Source organism: Phaethon aethereus, assembly GCF_964289735.1.
Source record: "Phaethon aethereus genome assembly, chromosome: 2".
In the NCBI taxonomy this organism is placed as follows: domain Eukaryota; kingdom Metazoa; phylum Chordata; class Aves; order Phaethontiformes; family Phaethontidae; genus Phaethon; species Phaethon aethereus.
The window spans coordinates 164,648,071-164,664,286 of record NC_138582.1 but is presented as its reverse complement, the minus strand read 5'-3'; the positions used below and the strand labels follow the sequence as shown (position 1 = coordinate 164,664,286).

Genomic DNA, 16,216 nt, shown 5'->3' with positions numbered 1-16,216 from the left:
TTTGTGAATGCTATGTTTTGCCTTGGTCCTAAAATAATAATTGCAACATCATCATCCCAGCAAGAAAAAGAATGCATCATTGTCTCTCTGTGCAAATTGTATCAGTCAAACAGGGAGGATTGTTAAACCATTCACTTGCTCACTTAATCCTTCCAACTTCTCTTTAGAAGAGACTATTGTCTTTGCAGTGTTCAAAAGTTGTTTATAGCTGGCTAAAGCTGGGGTTGAGGTGAGGTTAACCAGTAAACTTGACACATGTTGGATGTTTGCCTGCTTTTTTTTTGCTCTCAAGTATTTTTTTTCTGAGTAAGGAACAGTGTCTGAAATTGGAAAAATGGATAGAAAAGTTAGATATTTATTTTCTGTCCCCTTTTCTCCTGAGTGCTCTGTGCTAATAAACAAGAATGAGAAAAGGAAACTACTGTGAAAGAAAAGTGAAAGTGATTAATCAAATCTCAATGCCAACGTTTTAAAGGCTTTTCTCCATAAATTAAAGGACATCTTCCATATGATTCCCAGTGTCCAAGAGCCAAAAATCTCCCATGCTTTAACAAGCACATATTTTTTTTTGTTTTGTTTTGTTTTTTTCTGTTAAGGTCACTGCGCCCACCTCTCCTTGCCAATTCTGCTGTCCCTATTTCTTGGGGATTTTTTTTTTCAGGGATACGCTGATTCACTCAAAGAAGTTAATGCTTTCTCTGAGCTGAATAAGAATAACCTGTGTGGTGAATTCTGCCTAAACTCCTGTGAGCCAGGGAGCTGCTCTGTTCAGATCATTATCATCATCTCCCCAGTGATGGTTAATGCCTAGTGCAGATTTACAGTACGCTTCATCTCTGATCTCAGCCTCTGCACTTTGTTGCTTGTGCCCAGTGTGCCTGTTCTAGCTTTGCAGTGGGAAGAGTGTCATCTTAGACTACGAAAAGTGACATCCTGCTGTTCCCTCTCTCTGAAACCAGAATTTTACAATACCATTTGGTGATACTATAAACTTGTTTGTTTGACAAATGATTGAGATTGAGGAGGGGAGGCGTAGATCTCTCCTTGCTCTTAGCTTTTTGCACTCCAGCTGTTCTCACTTTACCAGCGGGCTGGGAGCTTTACCTTATGGTCTTCTCATGGTGGAGCTTGTGGTTCTGAGATGTTCCCTCCTGACACTTCTTTTCTGTCCTCCCAGAGAGACCAGTAATTCATGTTCAACCAACCAGTGGTGTAGAAAGGCTGTTAAACAGGGAAGTGGGAGAAGCAGGAAGGCAGAGGTACAGCAAGGACACATTTTAGAGGGGGGGTGGATTGAGCAGCCCTGTCCAGGGCAGGGCAGAAGAATTAAATAATGGATTTTGATGAATTCACGCCTTCTGTAATTCCAACTGATGCGAGGGGTTAGGAGGACCTTTAATTTGTCTTGAAATGGCAAAGTCCAAAGCAGGTGGCTTCTGAATTATCCTTATTCCAATCTAGGTTTCATCCCTTTTCTAGTTTTGCAGAATTCCAAAATGTCACTTAGACTTCTTGAAGAAGTATAATATCTTAGTGCAGGAAAGCTATATTAAAAGGTTGATTATTTTTCTTTTGTTTCCCTTCCAATTGTGCTTTTGTTTTCAAAGAATGGCACAAAAGAAGTATTTAATAGCAAAACTGACAAGTTGCTTAAGAGAGGACAAAATTCAGCTATGGAAACCACCATATACAAATGAAAAAAAAGAAGCTGGTAAAGAGATGAAGGTAAATATTCTCTCTGAGTTGATGTTGTGCATCTTCCATGTTATGCTGCTGGTGCATTTTCCCAGTTTTTCTTGCTGTTTTCTTAGGAGCTTGTACAAAAGTATTCATCCAAGCTGAATATCAATGAGAATGATACAGAGAATATGCTTGAAGAAATACGGTGTAAAGCAATTGAGCGTGGAACAGGAAATGAAAATTTTAAAGTGACTGGGATTGCGAGACTTGATATCTATCTGCCTCGTAGAAAAGTAAGTGACATTGCAGAAAAGTCAGGATAAGTAGCTTTACTTTGATGGCCTTTTGAGTTCTAGATATGCATCTAATGCAAATATTTTCACATCTTCAACTTTTTCAGGTGTTTCCTATGAGAGAGTGTTAGGTATATAAAGTACGAGGGGAGGGGGAGTTACGTAGGTACATTTCAGTTTTCCAGGTATGTGGGAATATCAGGGCAAAGGAATATAATATTGGGAAATCAGTAGTTGTTGTCCCTTTAGATTTAATGAGAAATTATCTTTCAGTTAAGAAAAGTAAATTAGATTTAAGTGTCTGTCTAGTTCAGTTTGATTCCTTCTGATGTAGCTGTTCATATTAGCAGTAAAGAGCAGATGTATTTTTTCAGCTGTAGAATACCTGAAGTTGAGTTAGCATATGAATATCACTGTATTACCACAACTTTTGTTTAAATGATAGCTTTAATCTAAAAAAAAAAAAAAAAAACCACAACTAAAAAATCTTGAAGTGCAGTAAGCAACTTGAACTTGTCATCGTCTTAGGCCATGACATTGAAAAGAACTCCTTTAGCTTTTAACTGTGGCATGTGGCAGTGTTCTTAGAGTGACGACATTATACTCATGTAACTATTCCAGCCCTGGCAGCTACTAAACTTACTTCAAAATAGGTATGTCTAGTGTTTGAACTTGGAAATGAGAAGCAGGATTTTCTGTTGTGATGGTGCTCATCTGTTCCCTTCTAAGTCAGGCTTCTAAAAGCTTCACAAAGGTAGAACTGCATTAAGTCTTGTCCTTTTGAAGCCAGGCTTCAGCCTCTAGTTTCAGGCATAAAATATGCCAGAATAATGATGGTTATCTAATTAAATCAGTGTCAGACTGGTCACCATACCAGAATCTGTGGCTACATCTACCCTAGTCAGCTAAGCACAGGTGGGGGCCAGGCTGGCCATGGTTTGATGGACACCCATACTGCCAAGCTGTGAGCATCGGCTCTGAAGCAGTTTAGCCCAGGGCCCCTGGTACGCTGCCAGGCAGTGCTTAGGCACAGTGTGAGGGCTCACGTGGGCCGGGGACCAATCTCATGTGGCACTCTGGATACAGCTGCTGTGCTTCGAAGGTTGAGAGGATTCAACCATATGGATGTGAAGTGTGCTGTGCAGGTTGGTCACAGGACAGAGCGCAGGCCCCTTGGTTAGGTTCTTACTAATACAGAGCCTCTTAACTGTGAGTATTTCCCCCTTAAAAACTGTGTCTAGCAAGCAGAACTATCTCCAGTCACTTCTAGTTTTGATCTCATGCAGCAAGCAGCGTGTTCCCCAATGCTGTACATCTTCATCCACTCTGATAACAGTGGAAGATAACTTCTTTATTTAGGGGCACTTAAAGGTTGTAGTCCTCTTATCAACAACAGAAGTGAATGTTTACTCTGGAAAAGGGCAATTTTTTTTTCCAAACAACGTCTTAGATGGTAACCTTTGCTTCAGAAAGATTTTTAATTTTTTTTTTAACTGAATACTTGCACAAACACAACACGTAATCATGATTGTTCTCTCTCCTGTAGTGAAAAATAATTACCAGGGAATGTGAAGGGCTAAAGGATAGATGGTGTTAAGTGACTGCCATGCAGTTAAAACAAACAAATAGTTTTCATAATTCTTCATTACAGTGCTACTGGGCCTAGGGGAATTAATTAATTTAAAATTCCAGTTTATCTAATCTGGGACCAGAAACACTAATAGGAATTAATCATAATTTAGCCAGTCGCAGGTGAGTGGCATAATTACAAAGCAGAGTTAAGATTGGAAGTGCATAGTTAAATTAAGTCAGTTTAAATTGTTTGGTTCTGAATTTAGATTTATCTAATTCTGAATCTTCTGTTCTTATAAAACTTATTTTTAGCACTGTATAGCAAGTACAAGACTCCCTGCCTGGAAATTACTAATATGTATGCCCAACCATAACTCTGTTAACACGATTATCATTTCAAAAAGAAATGGCGGTTGTTGTAAAACAGTTAATTAAGAAAGTGTCCAAAGTATCTTGATATCGTGCTTTTTTTTTTCCTTCCCTCCTCCTTTCCCCCACCCAATATAAATACTACAGAGCAGAAAAATCCCACTGGAAACTAACCTGTTCATCACTGGCAAGGAGCTCAGATCACAGTAAGTGTAATCACCCTTGCTTCTCCTCTAATGCAATAGCATACTGTCATACAGTACTAGAAAAAAAGACAAACAGAGCACTGTGTGTTTATTTAAGCTTTTTCTTAGCATGTATGTTTGTTCAGTATGTCTGAATAGGATGTCCAGTGTCCCTGTAGGGCAGTTCTTCATGTAAGAAGCTGTGGTTTAACAGATAGAAAACAGGAAAGTTGCAACTGTGGAAGAAGATAGTTCTCTCTAAATGCCAAGCTAGTACCTGAGAAGGCACTAGTAATGTTCCAAATCTGTAACTAGACAGGTCTTCTGAACAGTGAATATTAGCTTCTCTTCCTTTTGTGTTTTTACACTTAATAAAATCAGATTCTTTTCCGTCTGTTTTGCTTTTTCCCTTTCTGTATCCCGCATTTTCTCTATATGGAATACAAAGCTTTCTGATGATGTTATTTGACTTCTAGCAGCCTTTTATAGAAAAAGTTTTAAGCCAGTCAAGAGCATACTCATTTTTTTAAGTTTTATTATAAGGCTATACAATATTTCTGTTAAAATAGCAAATTTATATTCATGGATGAAATTATTTATTTCACAGGATAGCACAGGAACATGCATTAAAAGAAAATGCTATCAAAATAATTATAAATAAGAAGCAGCTTGACCTGGGTATGTATCTCTAGTTGAGTATACTTTTATTATAATTTTCTAGTTGACTGAATCTCAGAAGAAAAAATTTCTTGCAACTCTGTTAATTTCAGAAATTCTCAAGGAGTAGCAGTTATATATGTCAGGCTCTGATCTACAGGAAATGTAATAAATTATAATGATCAAAATTCTCAGAGAAATTATAGGAATCTTGTAATGTGTTGAAAAGCCATTTTTCAAGTGTTGAAACACTGAAAATGCATGTTTAAGAGAAACCCTAAATTTTTTCAAAAACCATATTGTATAACAGCATATTCAAAAACTTTTTGTAGTGTTTTACCTGTTTAACTTGTCAGACGTGTTGGGGGAAGTGATGACAAAAGCCTTCTCTTTATTGACAGCCTAAGCATCTGATGTATTTATTTCCCTTCGAATATGTCAGAATTAGAGCCATGGACTTGACAGTAGGAACACAGATTCAATCCCCAGTTCCTTTGTACTGTTACTGTTGTGGTATATGATCCTGGATATGTCATTATTCCAATTTTTGCCTGAAGATCAATTAACTGAAAAAGAAACAACTGTATTTTTTGAATGTTTTGAAAAAAGCAAGCAAAGAAACTTGCCAATCATTTAAAAAAATCACTTTTAAGCTGCAAGTCTGATTCTAATGTCTGAGTTTCACCTGTATATGTCAGTAATTGGCAGGGGTTTTGATTGAGTTCTTGAGTCTAGTAATTACTGTAGTTCTTCAGTACAGTACAAGTAAGGCAAGGGGCTCTTTAGGTTGTTATGTTTGTGGGTGGGTTTATTCCCCACAATGGCAGTACAGTGTAAAATGGCCTCTCTTCACAAATAGAGTATTTGGATTGTATTTATCATACTCTATTTTGCAGGCAAAACCCTTGAAGACCAGGGTGTAACACACAACGCGAAAGTGATGGTACTTCAACTGGAACAGAGTGATGAGGAAACTAAAAGAAAAGTGCAGGAAGAAGAACTTCAGTGCAAGAAAGAAAAAGAAATAAATGACAAGATGCAAAGAACTAAGAAGGGCTTGGAAATTCTAGCAGAGAGAGGTAAGGGAGATTGTTGGGGGAGGAGGTTCTGGGGGAGGCAGAAGATGGGTGTTCATTAATTCTCGCACATCAAAAATTATTTTCTCAGTGGGCTTTCAACATAGAAGAGTACCTGTACTGTGGCTGGATTTCAGTTTACTTTTCTAGGTTTCTGTCTACTTGAAAACTGGATTTTAAGTTAACTAAAACTTCCTCTTCTCCTCCGACTCTTCTTACACAATTAGAACGCTAGAAAACATTTGGCACTTTGAGAAGGATATAATATGAATCAATTACTATTTAATTGGTACTTGACAGTTAAGGGACTGACTCTTCAGAACAGGCTTTAAATTTATTGTAGACATCAGCATGGTGGAACAATGTATTAGAAGTCATTAATTTACCCCAGATAAGTCTGTGCATAACCATGGTTTCATTGTGCAGAGCAACTCACTTGTCATTCTCATCTGTAAGGTGGCTGCTCTCTTCTCATTGTATTTGATGTTGATTGCTGGCAACTGTGGATTAAGTTAAAGGGTTATAGCCAATTTAACAGTAATACTTTTTCAAAATGAGGTTCTGTTTGTGAATTGCATTGCTAAATGGTGAGGTTAAATCACTTCTCCATTTTATTGTTTCAAAAATCCACAAACAAGAAACCGTGAAACTGAGTATGTAATGAATTCCTGCCAAATGCAAAAATACCAGAACAAAGCTTTTTTTTAACGGTCAGTGACAGCCTGTTTCTTACTATAATATCAGATTTTGAACTAATGGAAGAAGTTATTTGTTTATGGATTTAAGGGGTAATTTAAACTCCAACCCTTGAATCCTGTATAGGGCCTCTTTAAGGTATTTACCGCTGTCAGTTACAGTGCCAGAGTATAGAGTGGAGTCTGTAATGGGCTCACAGGCTGAAGGTTCTGTCTGAAGCAGTGTGAACTATAGAAAGGATTTGACAACCCTTTTGTTTCACCTGAGAAAAATTGCAGGGCAGAAGCTTTTAATATCAGCAAACTCCTGCTTAACTGTCTTTTGCTTACAAGAAAAGCATCTTTCCATTTTAAATCGGGTGGAAGTGAAAACAAAGTTGATAGTTACAAGCATTAAAGGTGTGGGGCAAGGAAAATACCGAGCTGTATTTTTTCCAGTTTTATCAACTGTGCTCAGTTGTGTTTTTTTTAATATTCTATGCTTTATTTGATAAGTCATTTCAAATGTTATATTGTGTAAAATGTAGGTGATTTGTCTTCTGCAAAAAAAATTCTTTACAATTCATGTAACTCTTAACGTTGTGTCTAAATTTCTGGATGAACAGGGCCTTTTCCTTAGTAACCTTTCAAAAAGTTCCTCATGTTTGTCTGATCAGCGCCATTATTGGTAGGTATGTTCAAAAAAACACACATGCAGCCTTTATTTGTAATTCTGATTTTTTCTTGTCATTTGTTTGCTTTTTTGTTTAATGATGTACTTACTGACATAAACTTATGACAACAGAGTTAATCTGTTGAAGGTGATACTTACAATTTACACTGCTTTTTCTTATCTTTCAGAAGAGTACTTGGATCCAGATTCAGTTCCATATCTAGATATAGCTAATCAGACTGGAAGGTCAATTGAGATTCCTCCTCAAGCTAAAAAAGTAGGTAAAAGTATCTTACAGAGTTACTAAGATGGCTTTTTAAAGCTTGATTTTGCGAATCAAATATGGGATTGAAATACAGTCAGACTCTTGGGGTATAGCCCTGGGTCCATTAGATGTTTGCTTAATAGAAATAATTTTGAAATAAAATTAAAGAACTACTGTACAATTGGGAATACTTCAGTCAGCTGGAGATATGGACCATACTGGGGTGAGTGCAAGACTAGACCTCTGATTGCTGATCTAATTGCAGGTCTAATCTTGCACTGACCCCTGCATGGTCCGTACCTTATTTCTGTGTTTTAAGATGAGCTTTAACTTTCTGAGCATTTACTTTAAATTTTGGGTACCCTACAATTACATGAAATAACTTGTTCATTAGGCCTCAGTTTTAGTTGGAAACTTGACAAGTGTCTCAATCGGACTCTTTTAAAATAGTTTTGAGATCTTTTCCACTGTGACCCCTTCTCAAATTTAAGTCCGTTCACCATTCAAGAAAGTTCCACATTCTCAACTGAAAGTATCTTTGGTTGGGTGCATGCATTGAATTACAGGAGTGACATACCTAATGGTGGCTGCTGAAGGAGAAGAATAGCAATAGGTCCTATCTTTTAAGATTGCTGGATTTTCTGAAGATAAATAAAAATCTTTACAAATACTTGGAATTATACCCAGTAACAAAAGCAAACAAAAACCCAAAATCTTGGGATGAAATGAACAGGCCTCAACATGTGCTAACCACTGCCCTAGCCTTTTCTGAGGCATACTATGTTTTCTACATCATCTGGAGTTTCTGGATGATTAGAATAACAACTGTCCATTCTCACAATGCATGCTGTCCTGATGAAGTGATGAAAGTAAGAATTCACCCGAAGAGTTAAAGCATCACATGTTCAAGTGCAGAAGATTTCATCAGTATTGAACGTGGGTGAGAAGAAATATTGCAGGTTGTTTATATCCAGCAATATTATTTGCATTTCCATTTGTCATGCTGTGGGAACTAGGATGTTTTCCTGCCGCATTCAAAATTTAGTTTTCATTTCTGAGGTTTTGCAGGAGGCAAATTGTTAGGTTTTACAAGATGGTTGTAATAGCAAAGGAAAACAAATTTGATGCTCTTAGGAAGTACAGCACCCAGAAAAATGCTTAGCTCTTTATCACTCATCATTGAAAAATTTATCTAGGGTTGCATTCTTAAAATCAGCTTGTTGCGATGTTTCAGATGTCAGTAACATTCATTGCTTTTAATTTGACAGTATCTAACATTAGCAGACGGGAGTGTATGGGAGAGCATGCAGCGATGTGAAATAGTACTACTCTTAAAGAACTGATACAATGGTATCTTTCTAGGAAGAACAAGGGCTCTAACAGATTACCTAGATACTCCTTTTTAGTTATGCAGTTGAGCTAAGCAGGTGCTAAAAAAAAAAGGAACCTCAATCTGTTTTTCTAGGCACTGGTGCTAGCAATGGGTTACCATGAGAAGGGCAGAGCACTAATGAAGAAGAGAGAATATGAAATAGCACTGCCGTATTTGTTGGATGCTGATAAACACTTCTGGTAAGAACCTTTTTGAGTCCTTGTGTCTCTACCATCAAACAAACACAGGAACAGTATTAGCTCTACCTGTGCATATGAATTGGGCCAGTTTTGCCTGGGGTTACTTCACACCCCCTCTGGAGGTGGGAAACAGCAGACAAAGGCTCTGACTCGCAGTGACAGGTGGCTTCCTGTAGAACAGCTGAAACAGATACTGCCACTGGACAATTTAATCTTTCATATCAACATAAACAGAAACTGTCAATATTCATGTACTAGGCTATAAATTGCATTAGCTTCAGAGACAGTTACAGATACTCATTTGCAATTGCTCCTGTGAAGTAATAATTTCTTGCGAATGTGGAGCAGACAGCTGAGGTCAGTAACCACACCAGGGTTTCTGTAGGTAAACTACTTTCCTGTCAGCAGTCAGAGCCCTAAATTGCTCCGAGATCCCCAAAAGTAATATTGTCCCCATCTGTTTCTCATCTGTCTGCATGTGCAAGGAGACTGGCACAGGACTCGGTGTGTTCACATGCACTGAGGAAGACAGTTTCTCTGTGTAATCTTTGAGAGGACAGGGTTTCATTCCGTTCTGCTTTTAAAGACACACTGTCCTAAATAGTAACAAAATGAGTTGTGACTACTATAATTCTCTGAGAGGTAGTGTTATCATGAGTGTCCTGTATATTAGTGAATATGGTGAGAGATCAGTGCTTTATTAGGTTCCACTGACACCAGTTGGCTACCTCAAATATGAAGCCTGTGCTTTCTCGAACATGTGAGTGTGCATACTTCTAGCATGTTGTTTCATTAGAGTTAAAAAGTCGGGGGGCGGGGGGGAAATAAACAACGTCCTCCCAGAAAAAACAAAGTAATTGTGTTATTTTCCAGTGAGTGTAGCACGGAACTACTGAATACCGTTGATAATTATGCAGTACTGCAGCTGGATATAGTGTGGTGCTACTTCCGCCTGGAGCAGCTGGACTGCCTGGATGATGCAGAGAAGAAGCTGTCCACAGCCCATAGGTGCTTCCAGAGGTGCTATGGGGAGAACCATGAAAGACTTATCGATATCAAAGTATGCTGGTTTTGATTTAATTAGGGTGGCTTTTTTTCCTATATGTATTCAGTTTTTGTTTATGTATTACAAGACTGACTTTTAGAAGTTTAAAGTTTTCTCGTGCCTCCTCAGCCTGTAATCTAGTTGTGTAATTGTCAGCATAGCAAAAGCATTGGACCTGACAAAAAGGTCGTGGCAAATGTGCATTTGTATGCACAGACATCATCAGTGTGTTAGGTGTGATTCTTTATCTGCACACTGTGTCACATATTAGTTCCTATGTCATCTTTAAGTGTGTAAAGTGTTCTATTGATAATGCATTGATGTTCTACTCTATGCTTCTATGTGCCCCCTCCTCTCCCTTGTTTGAACAATTCTTCAGGGAAGCTATGGTCGTGAGAAGGTTTTATTTCTACGGCTTTACCTCCTCCAAGGGATAGGACACTATCACAGTGGCAGAGAAAAGGAGGCTGCTGAGTACATTCAGAAGGTAAGACACCGTTTGAGTCGTTCACAGTAGCTCCTGTGTTTGGGCACCTGTTCTTTGCTTACTCAGAAATACAGGGAGACTTTTTTTTGTTTTTATGTTAGCAACAGTGTAAGTAGTATCATTTTGTTCTTTCTATTACAGGCATCTCGTTTATACGAAGAGCTGTCCATAGATCCCGATAAAGTTGATCGTCTGTCACTCCTGGGATTTTCCGAACAGGAAGCTCGCCTTGCACTGCGAGCATGCCATGGGAATGTGGAGCATGCTGCCAATCTTATCACCAACAGGAGAGAGGTATGGTGCAGTGCAAGTATTAAAACAAGAGTCATATTAGTTGGGGTGTCCATAAGATCCATGTTTTGTGTGACTAGTGCATCATGGTGCTAAATTAAGGACTTTGATTATCCTTTGGCACTGTTAGTGTAACTAACAGTTTGGCAGCTGTTGCCACAAGTTTGAAACCACAACTCAGTACAGCAAGGGAAGCTCTGTCCCAAAACATGTGGGATGAGAGAGCCAATGACCTGTGGTTGTACCACAGAAGTGCATAGGAAGACTCTGCACCAGTACTGCATGTGGGAACAAAAACACAGTGATCGAGCTGTCACTTCTGGGCTTGGCTGATCTGAAAGACAAGAGGCTGCACAATAAAGTGCTATGAGGGTAACCCTCAAGCTACACCGTATTACAGCTTTGGACTTGGAAGATCCAGGAGAGGAGAGGGCCTTTTTTTGTGCTAAAGTGTTGTCCAGATCTGAAGTGCCTGAAGTTACGTTTGGTAAGCTGAGGTGGCACTTCTAGACTTCAGACAGTGAAATGTAGACAGAAAAGTCAAATGCCTGAGAGAAGGGCTGAACAGAACTCCTTGGCTACATGCCCAGTTCTGACTCGGTGTCCTTGGCAAGCCTTGTCTACAGGCCCATCTGCCAAATGGGTTTATCACTTACCACACAGGACCTATAATAGCTGCAATAGCTTAAGATCCGATCTGCAGAGCGGAAGTATGGCAGCAGTGCTAGCGCATGGAAATGCAACTTTATTTAGTAATGAGTGTCTAGCAGCACAGCCTGTATCTAAAAAAAAAAATAATAAAATAATCCCTTTTCCTTAAGAGATTCAGACTCAAAGAAGTAAATCCAAGAAACGCTATATGCACAGAGGAAGGCTGAAGCATTCCTGTGCATGGTTAGCTTTGTAATGGCTGTGTCCTTGCAGGAAAAGGCACAGATAAGGAGGGAGGAGAGAGCTAAAAGAAGGCAGCGACTGGAAGATATAAACACCTTGAAAAGCATGGGCTATACAGAGAGAGCTGCTCAAGTAGCTCTTCGTAATACACAAGGAAACCTGGACCAAGCCTTTAAGGTAAGTGATTTTCAGGTGTAATACTTTTGTGTAAAAAAAAAAAAAAAAAAAAAAAAAAAAACACCCAAAAAAACAAAAACAAAAAAACCCCCACCAAACCAAAACAAAAACCTTGCATTTTTTTGTTTAGCAGATTCTCACTTTCTGTAGTCTTTGTAGTCTAGATTCTGTGATTCTGTATTCGTTAGTTTATAGCTATCTTTTCTGAACTAATGACTGAACTTCCACTTCCTGATCTGATGAATCGATACCATTTAAGTCGTCTGAGGCTTGCTTATATCAACTATTGGGCTAAACACATATCCATACTGAGGACCATGACACCTCTTGCTCTATTCTGATCCCTTTCTGTTTTATTGTAGTTTATTCTTGACAATCCTGAGTTATTGTTGGAAGATGATGATGATGATGATCCTGTGGTCATGGACCAGTTTCAGGTTTCCCAGGAAAGTATTGATCAAGTAAGTTAGACCTTTTTGCTTTCTTAGGAGTTGGTTGTCTTGTTTCAGAATTACGCCTTCAAACACACCAGATCTTCCTTAAGCAAAGCTGTAGAAATATTCTTTGACCCATGTCACTCAGGCTGTCACACGTCCACTGCCTGGCATCTGCTCTTCACGGTGAACTCATGCTCAGGCTAAAATGTAATTCCTGTGTACTTCACGCCCATCACATCAACCTGTCACGCACAGATGCAGAGGGAAGTGTGAGCACTCTAAAGCTCGATCTCAAAAAAGACAGAAAATGAGAAGCTTATTCAAGTCTCTAAACATTGCAGTGCACAAAGGAAAGGGTTGGAATGTGGCTTTCTCCTCATAGGCTGTCTGAAAAACTCTTCAGTAGTTTGGGTGGCTATGTAATTAATGTCAGATAGGCAAGCAAACTATATTGCCCAGAAAAAGTAAATAGCATGTGCACGCTTCTGATATGCTGGAGTGCTTTTAAGTTTCCTTTTGAAAAACAGAGAAAGAATTGGTCCGATATTAAACAAGAGGCTCTTGATTCTGTTCAACATCCTCATTCCTTTAATAGGTCACTGCCCTGTTGTTAACTGTTCCAGTAAACCAGACTCAGTGTCCTGGAATTCCTGGCATGCAGCGCTTTCCTCTGTGCTAGAGGAATGACTGTAGGACGCAGAGTCAGATTTCTGGGAGACCCTGGTGCTGGATGAGCTTGGAATTCTCCAGATTTTTTTCTCCCCCCCCACACCCCTCTCCTCTTGTAGCTGATGTATATGGGTTTCAGCCGCGAGTCAGCCGAGCAAGCTTTAAAGGTCTTTAAAGGCAATATCCACTTAGCTTCCCAAACCCTGGCTCATTACGGGGGAGTTCTTCCGGCTTCGCTGCAGCTGTCTCCAGAGGGGTCCAGTCCATCAGAAGAATCGGCTTCATCAAAAGACTCACCTACAGAATCTGCAGGTAAGAACTGCTGTATGTAATAGGAAGAGAAGTGCGAAGGGGGAAGGCTGCTCTCCTAGCTCTTGGGCAAAAGGATTAAGTGATTTCTGCTTAAATACTGGTAGAGGGCCTTGAGTGATGCCCCAGACATAGTTACAGGCAAGGCACCCGTTGTTCCAGATAAGCGATAGCCCTGTCAGTCAGCAACAGCCCTATACGGAACCCCAAGGGATACCTACGTATCGGCTGTAGGCAGTGTGCAAGGTGAATGCAGCCCAGAAGAAAGGGTAACCTCCAGAGGCATCCTGGGAAGGGCTGAGAGGAAATGGCTGCTGAGTGGGCCATGGCTTTGGCACACCAGGGCGGAGGCCTCGGGTGTCTGTGTCCCCACCTCCCCACGAAGAGCACATGGCCCTCTCCAGCACACAAGCAGCTCTGGCTTCTCCCATCTAGTTGTACTCGCTCACACCAGTTCTCTCTAAAAACAAACCAACCTCTCCCTGCCTGCTGGAGCGTGTTCCCTGGACCTAGCACTGATGGTATTTTTGCTTTGCTAATACCTGAGTTCTGACTGTTAGGAAGTTTATTCCAAATCTGTGCTGTACGGTCAGCTGATTTGACCACATACTCCTTCCTTGCGTCCCTTATGTGATAGAATTGTAACTGATACTTGCCATTAGTAAAGAGGAAGCTTGTGCATACTCTCTCTCTCCCCGCCCTGTTATTTGTCAGAGCTGTGGTGATCCCTGTTGTACAGCTAAGGGCTTTCCTACAGCCTTAAATAATAGGGAAGAATTGCCATCCTGCAATATCCTTTGCAGAGCAATTTTAGCTGTGGTAGTTTTACAGTAACGGACTTGCAGAGCAGTCGTGCTGGTGAAAGAGGGGAAGTACCAACTGCTTTGAGGTGAATTCACTGCTGCTGCTTCTTATTGGAAGGTTCTTCTAGTTCACCAACAGATGAAGACATGGAGACTGATGCGGTCAATGAAATCCTAGAGGATATTCCTGAACATGAAGAGGATTATCTGGATTTAACACTGGAGGAAGAGGAACAGATCATTCATGAATACTTATCCTATATACAAGTACCACAGCATTAAATCCCATTACATCTACTTCAGTTATACGTATTTACCTAGACAAATTGAGTTTGGATTATAAATGCACCTTCAGCTTATCTCTTACTAAATGCCTTGAATTCAGTTAAACTATAGGTGGAACATTTAATTCCTGCTTATTTATAAATCTGCTTAAAGCCTACATTTGTGATACATTGTAATTTATTGTCATAGCAGAAAAATAGAAACATTTATTTTCAGAAGAAAATTTAATAGAACTAAACTATATTTTTATTGTGGAAATAAGTTAATTCACTTAGTATTCAAGTAAAGAAGCATTTCTATACCATTTTAAGATACCAGCTTTAAGAAAAAAAGTGAGTTTGTGAATCAGAAACCGAGCTCATGAGGTTATAGAGGAATCAACTTACAGACTGTTCTTTTTCTTCTGAAAGATTTCTGAGACACTTATGTATCTGTTGTGCATGGATTTATACTGTGTTCTGCTTGTCACTTCATGCAGGTGCTACACAGGCAATAAAGGTAACTGTGCTGCTGCTACTCGTAGTAAGAGTTTTCTATGCTTTGGTTTTAAAAACCAGTAGGCACTGTCCTGTTGGCCCCCACTGACCTGTGCACTGTTTCCTGAAGCAGCTCCTCTTAACCTGCTGCAGGTGTGTGGCCTAAGCTTGAGGCAATTCTGTAATCAGCTGCTGGACAAAGCTTGGCTCAGGCACTGTCTTGGCAGTTGTACTCAGCTTCAGCATTCTGGAGGAGTATTTGGGTGTTTTGTGTGTGTTGAAGAACATCCCGTTTTCTGCTATGTAAGCACCCCTCTCCGCTGGGAACTGAGTTCCCCATCTTGCCAGCTTTTCTTAAAAATGGTTTATTCACTTTCCCTAACTTCAGTCTCTCGGCAGAGGGAGCTCGTGGCCCGGCTGGAGCTGGTGGGAACGGGGCGCTGGCAGCGGTCCCTGCTCGGAGCCGGGCTGCTGGAAAAGGAACCTTCCCTGCGGGGACGGGTCACTCTTGCCCAGCTTCTATCGGTGAGAAACGAGGGCTTGAACATCTCTTAGGGTGACCACGATACTGGAGGAAGAGCAGCTTTGCCCTGCAAAATGACTGCTCAGGGCAATAGGTTTCAGCAGTGGATTTGTTTTGTTTTTTTCCTGGCTACCTTAGCCAAGGGCAGCAAAAAGCAGGCAGTGATTGCACTGCTGAGGAATTATTTGTATTTCATGTCATACTTCAGCATCAAGTGCTGTAAAAATTGAGTAGTTCTGTATCCCCTCCCAGAAGGCTGAAGCACTTCTAAAGCCAGTACTATGAGCTGCTGAGGAGAAAAGACAGCCCCAGCAACCCATAGATCCTGTTTCTCTGTAGGAGAGCATTGAAGCACTACTAGACAAAATGCACTACACAACCAGAATATACAAAGGAACTGAAAATGAGAAAACCAAAGCAATGGGGGTAGTTTTAACAAGAAGTAGGTGGGAAAGTGCAGATTTATTCCTTCCTTAGCCAGAGGGGTTCCCAAACCTCCTGCCATTACTTTATGCTAGCCTGTAGGCATGCACTGAAGGCAGTGTGGGACTGCTGCACCATTTCTCCTCTTTGAAGTGGCCTGCACAGCAAACTGGCAGTGACAACTGAAGAAGTGAACATTTGTCCTTGGGGAATTTAAAATTGGCATCCTAACATGCAGCGCTTGTCAGAGAAGCCATTCCTCAATGATGAAATTCTGCCCCCACTGCCCCTGTGTAATTCCATGTGCAGCTTTAAGTGATCAGCAGGACAAGAGGCATTGGCTAAAAGTTTTAAATAAGTTGATTTTGACTCTGTATTTGA

The 16,216-nt window shown here is 40.1% G+C and overlaps 1 protein-coding gene across 1 annotated transcript; it reads left to right on the top strand.

Moving 5' to 3' along the window:
• Positions 1-1,608: 1,608 nt before the first annotated feature.
• Positions 1,609-14,410, top strand: NUB1 (negative regulator of ubiquitin like proteins 1; the record flags this gene model as incomplete). Its single annotated transcript, XM_081996821.1, has 14 exons — positions 1,609-1,725; positions 1,812-1,973; positions 4,062-4,120; positions 4,707-4,777; positions 5,653-5,835; positions 7,368-7,456; positions 8,910-9,016; positions 9,890-10,076; positions 10,441-10,548; positions 10,690-10,842; positions 11,764-11,910; positions 12,273-12,371; positions 13,136-13,328; positions 14,247-14,410. 14 exons carry the CDS (start codon positions 1,609-1,611, stop codon positions 14,408-14,410), a joined length of 1,839 nt encoding a protein of 612 aa, XP_081852947.1.
• Positions 14,411-16,216: the final 1,806 nt, after the last annotated feature.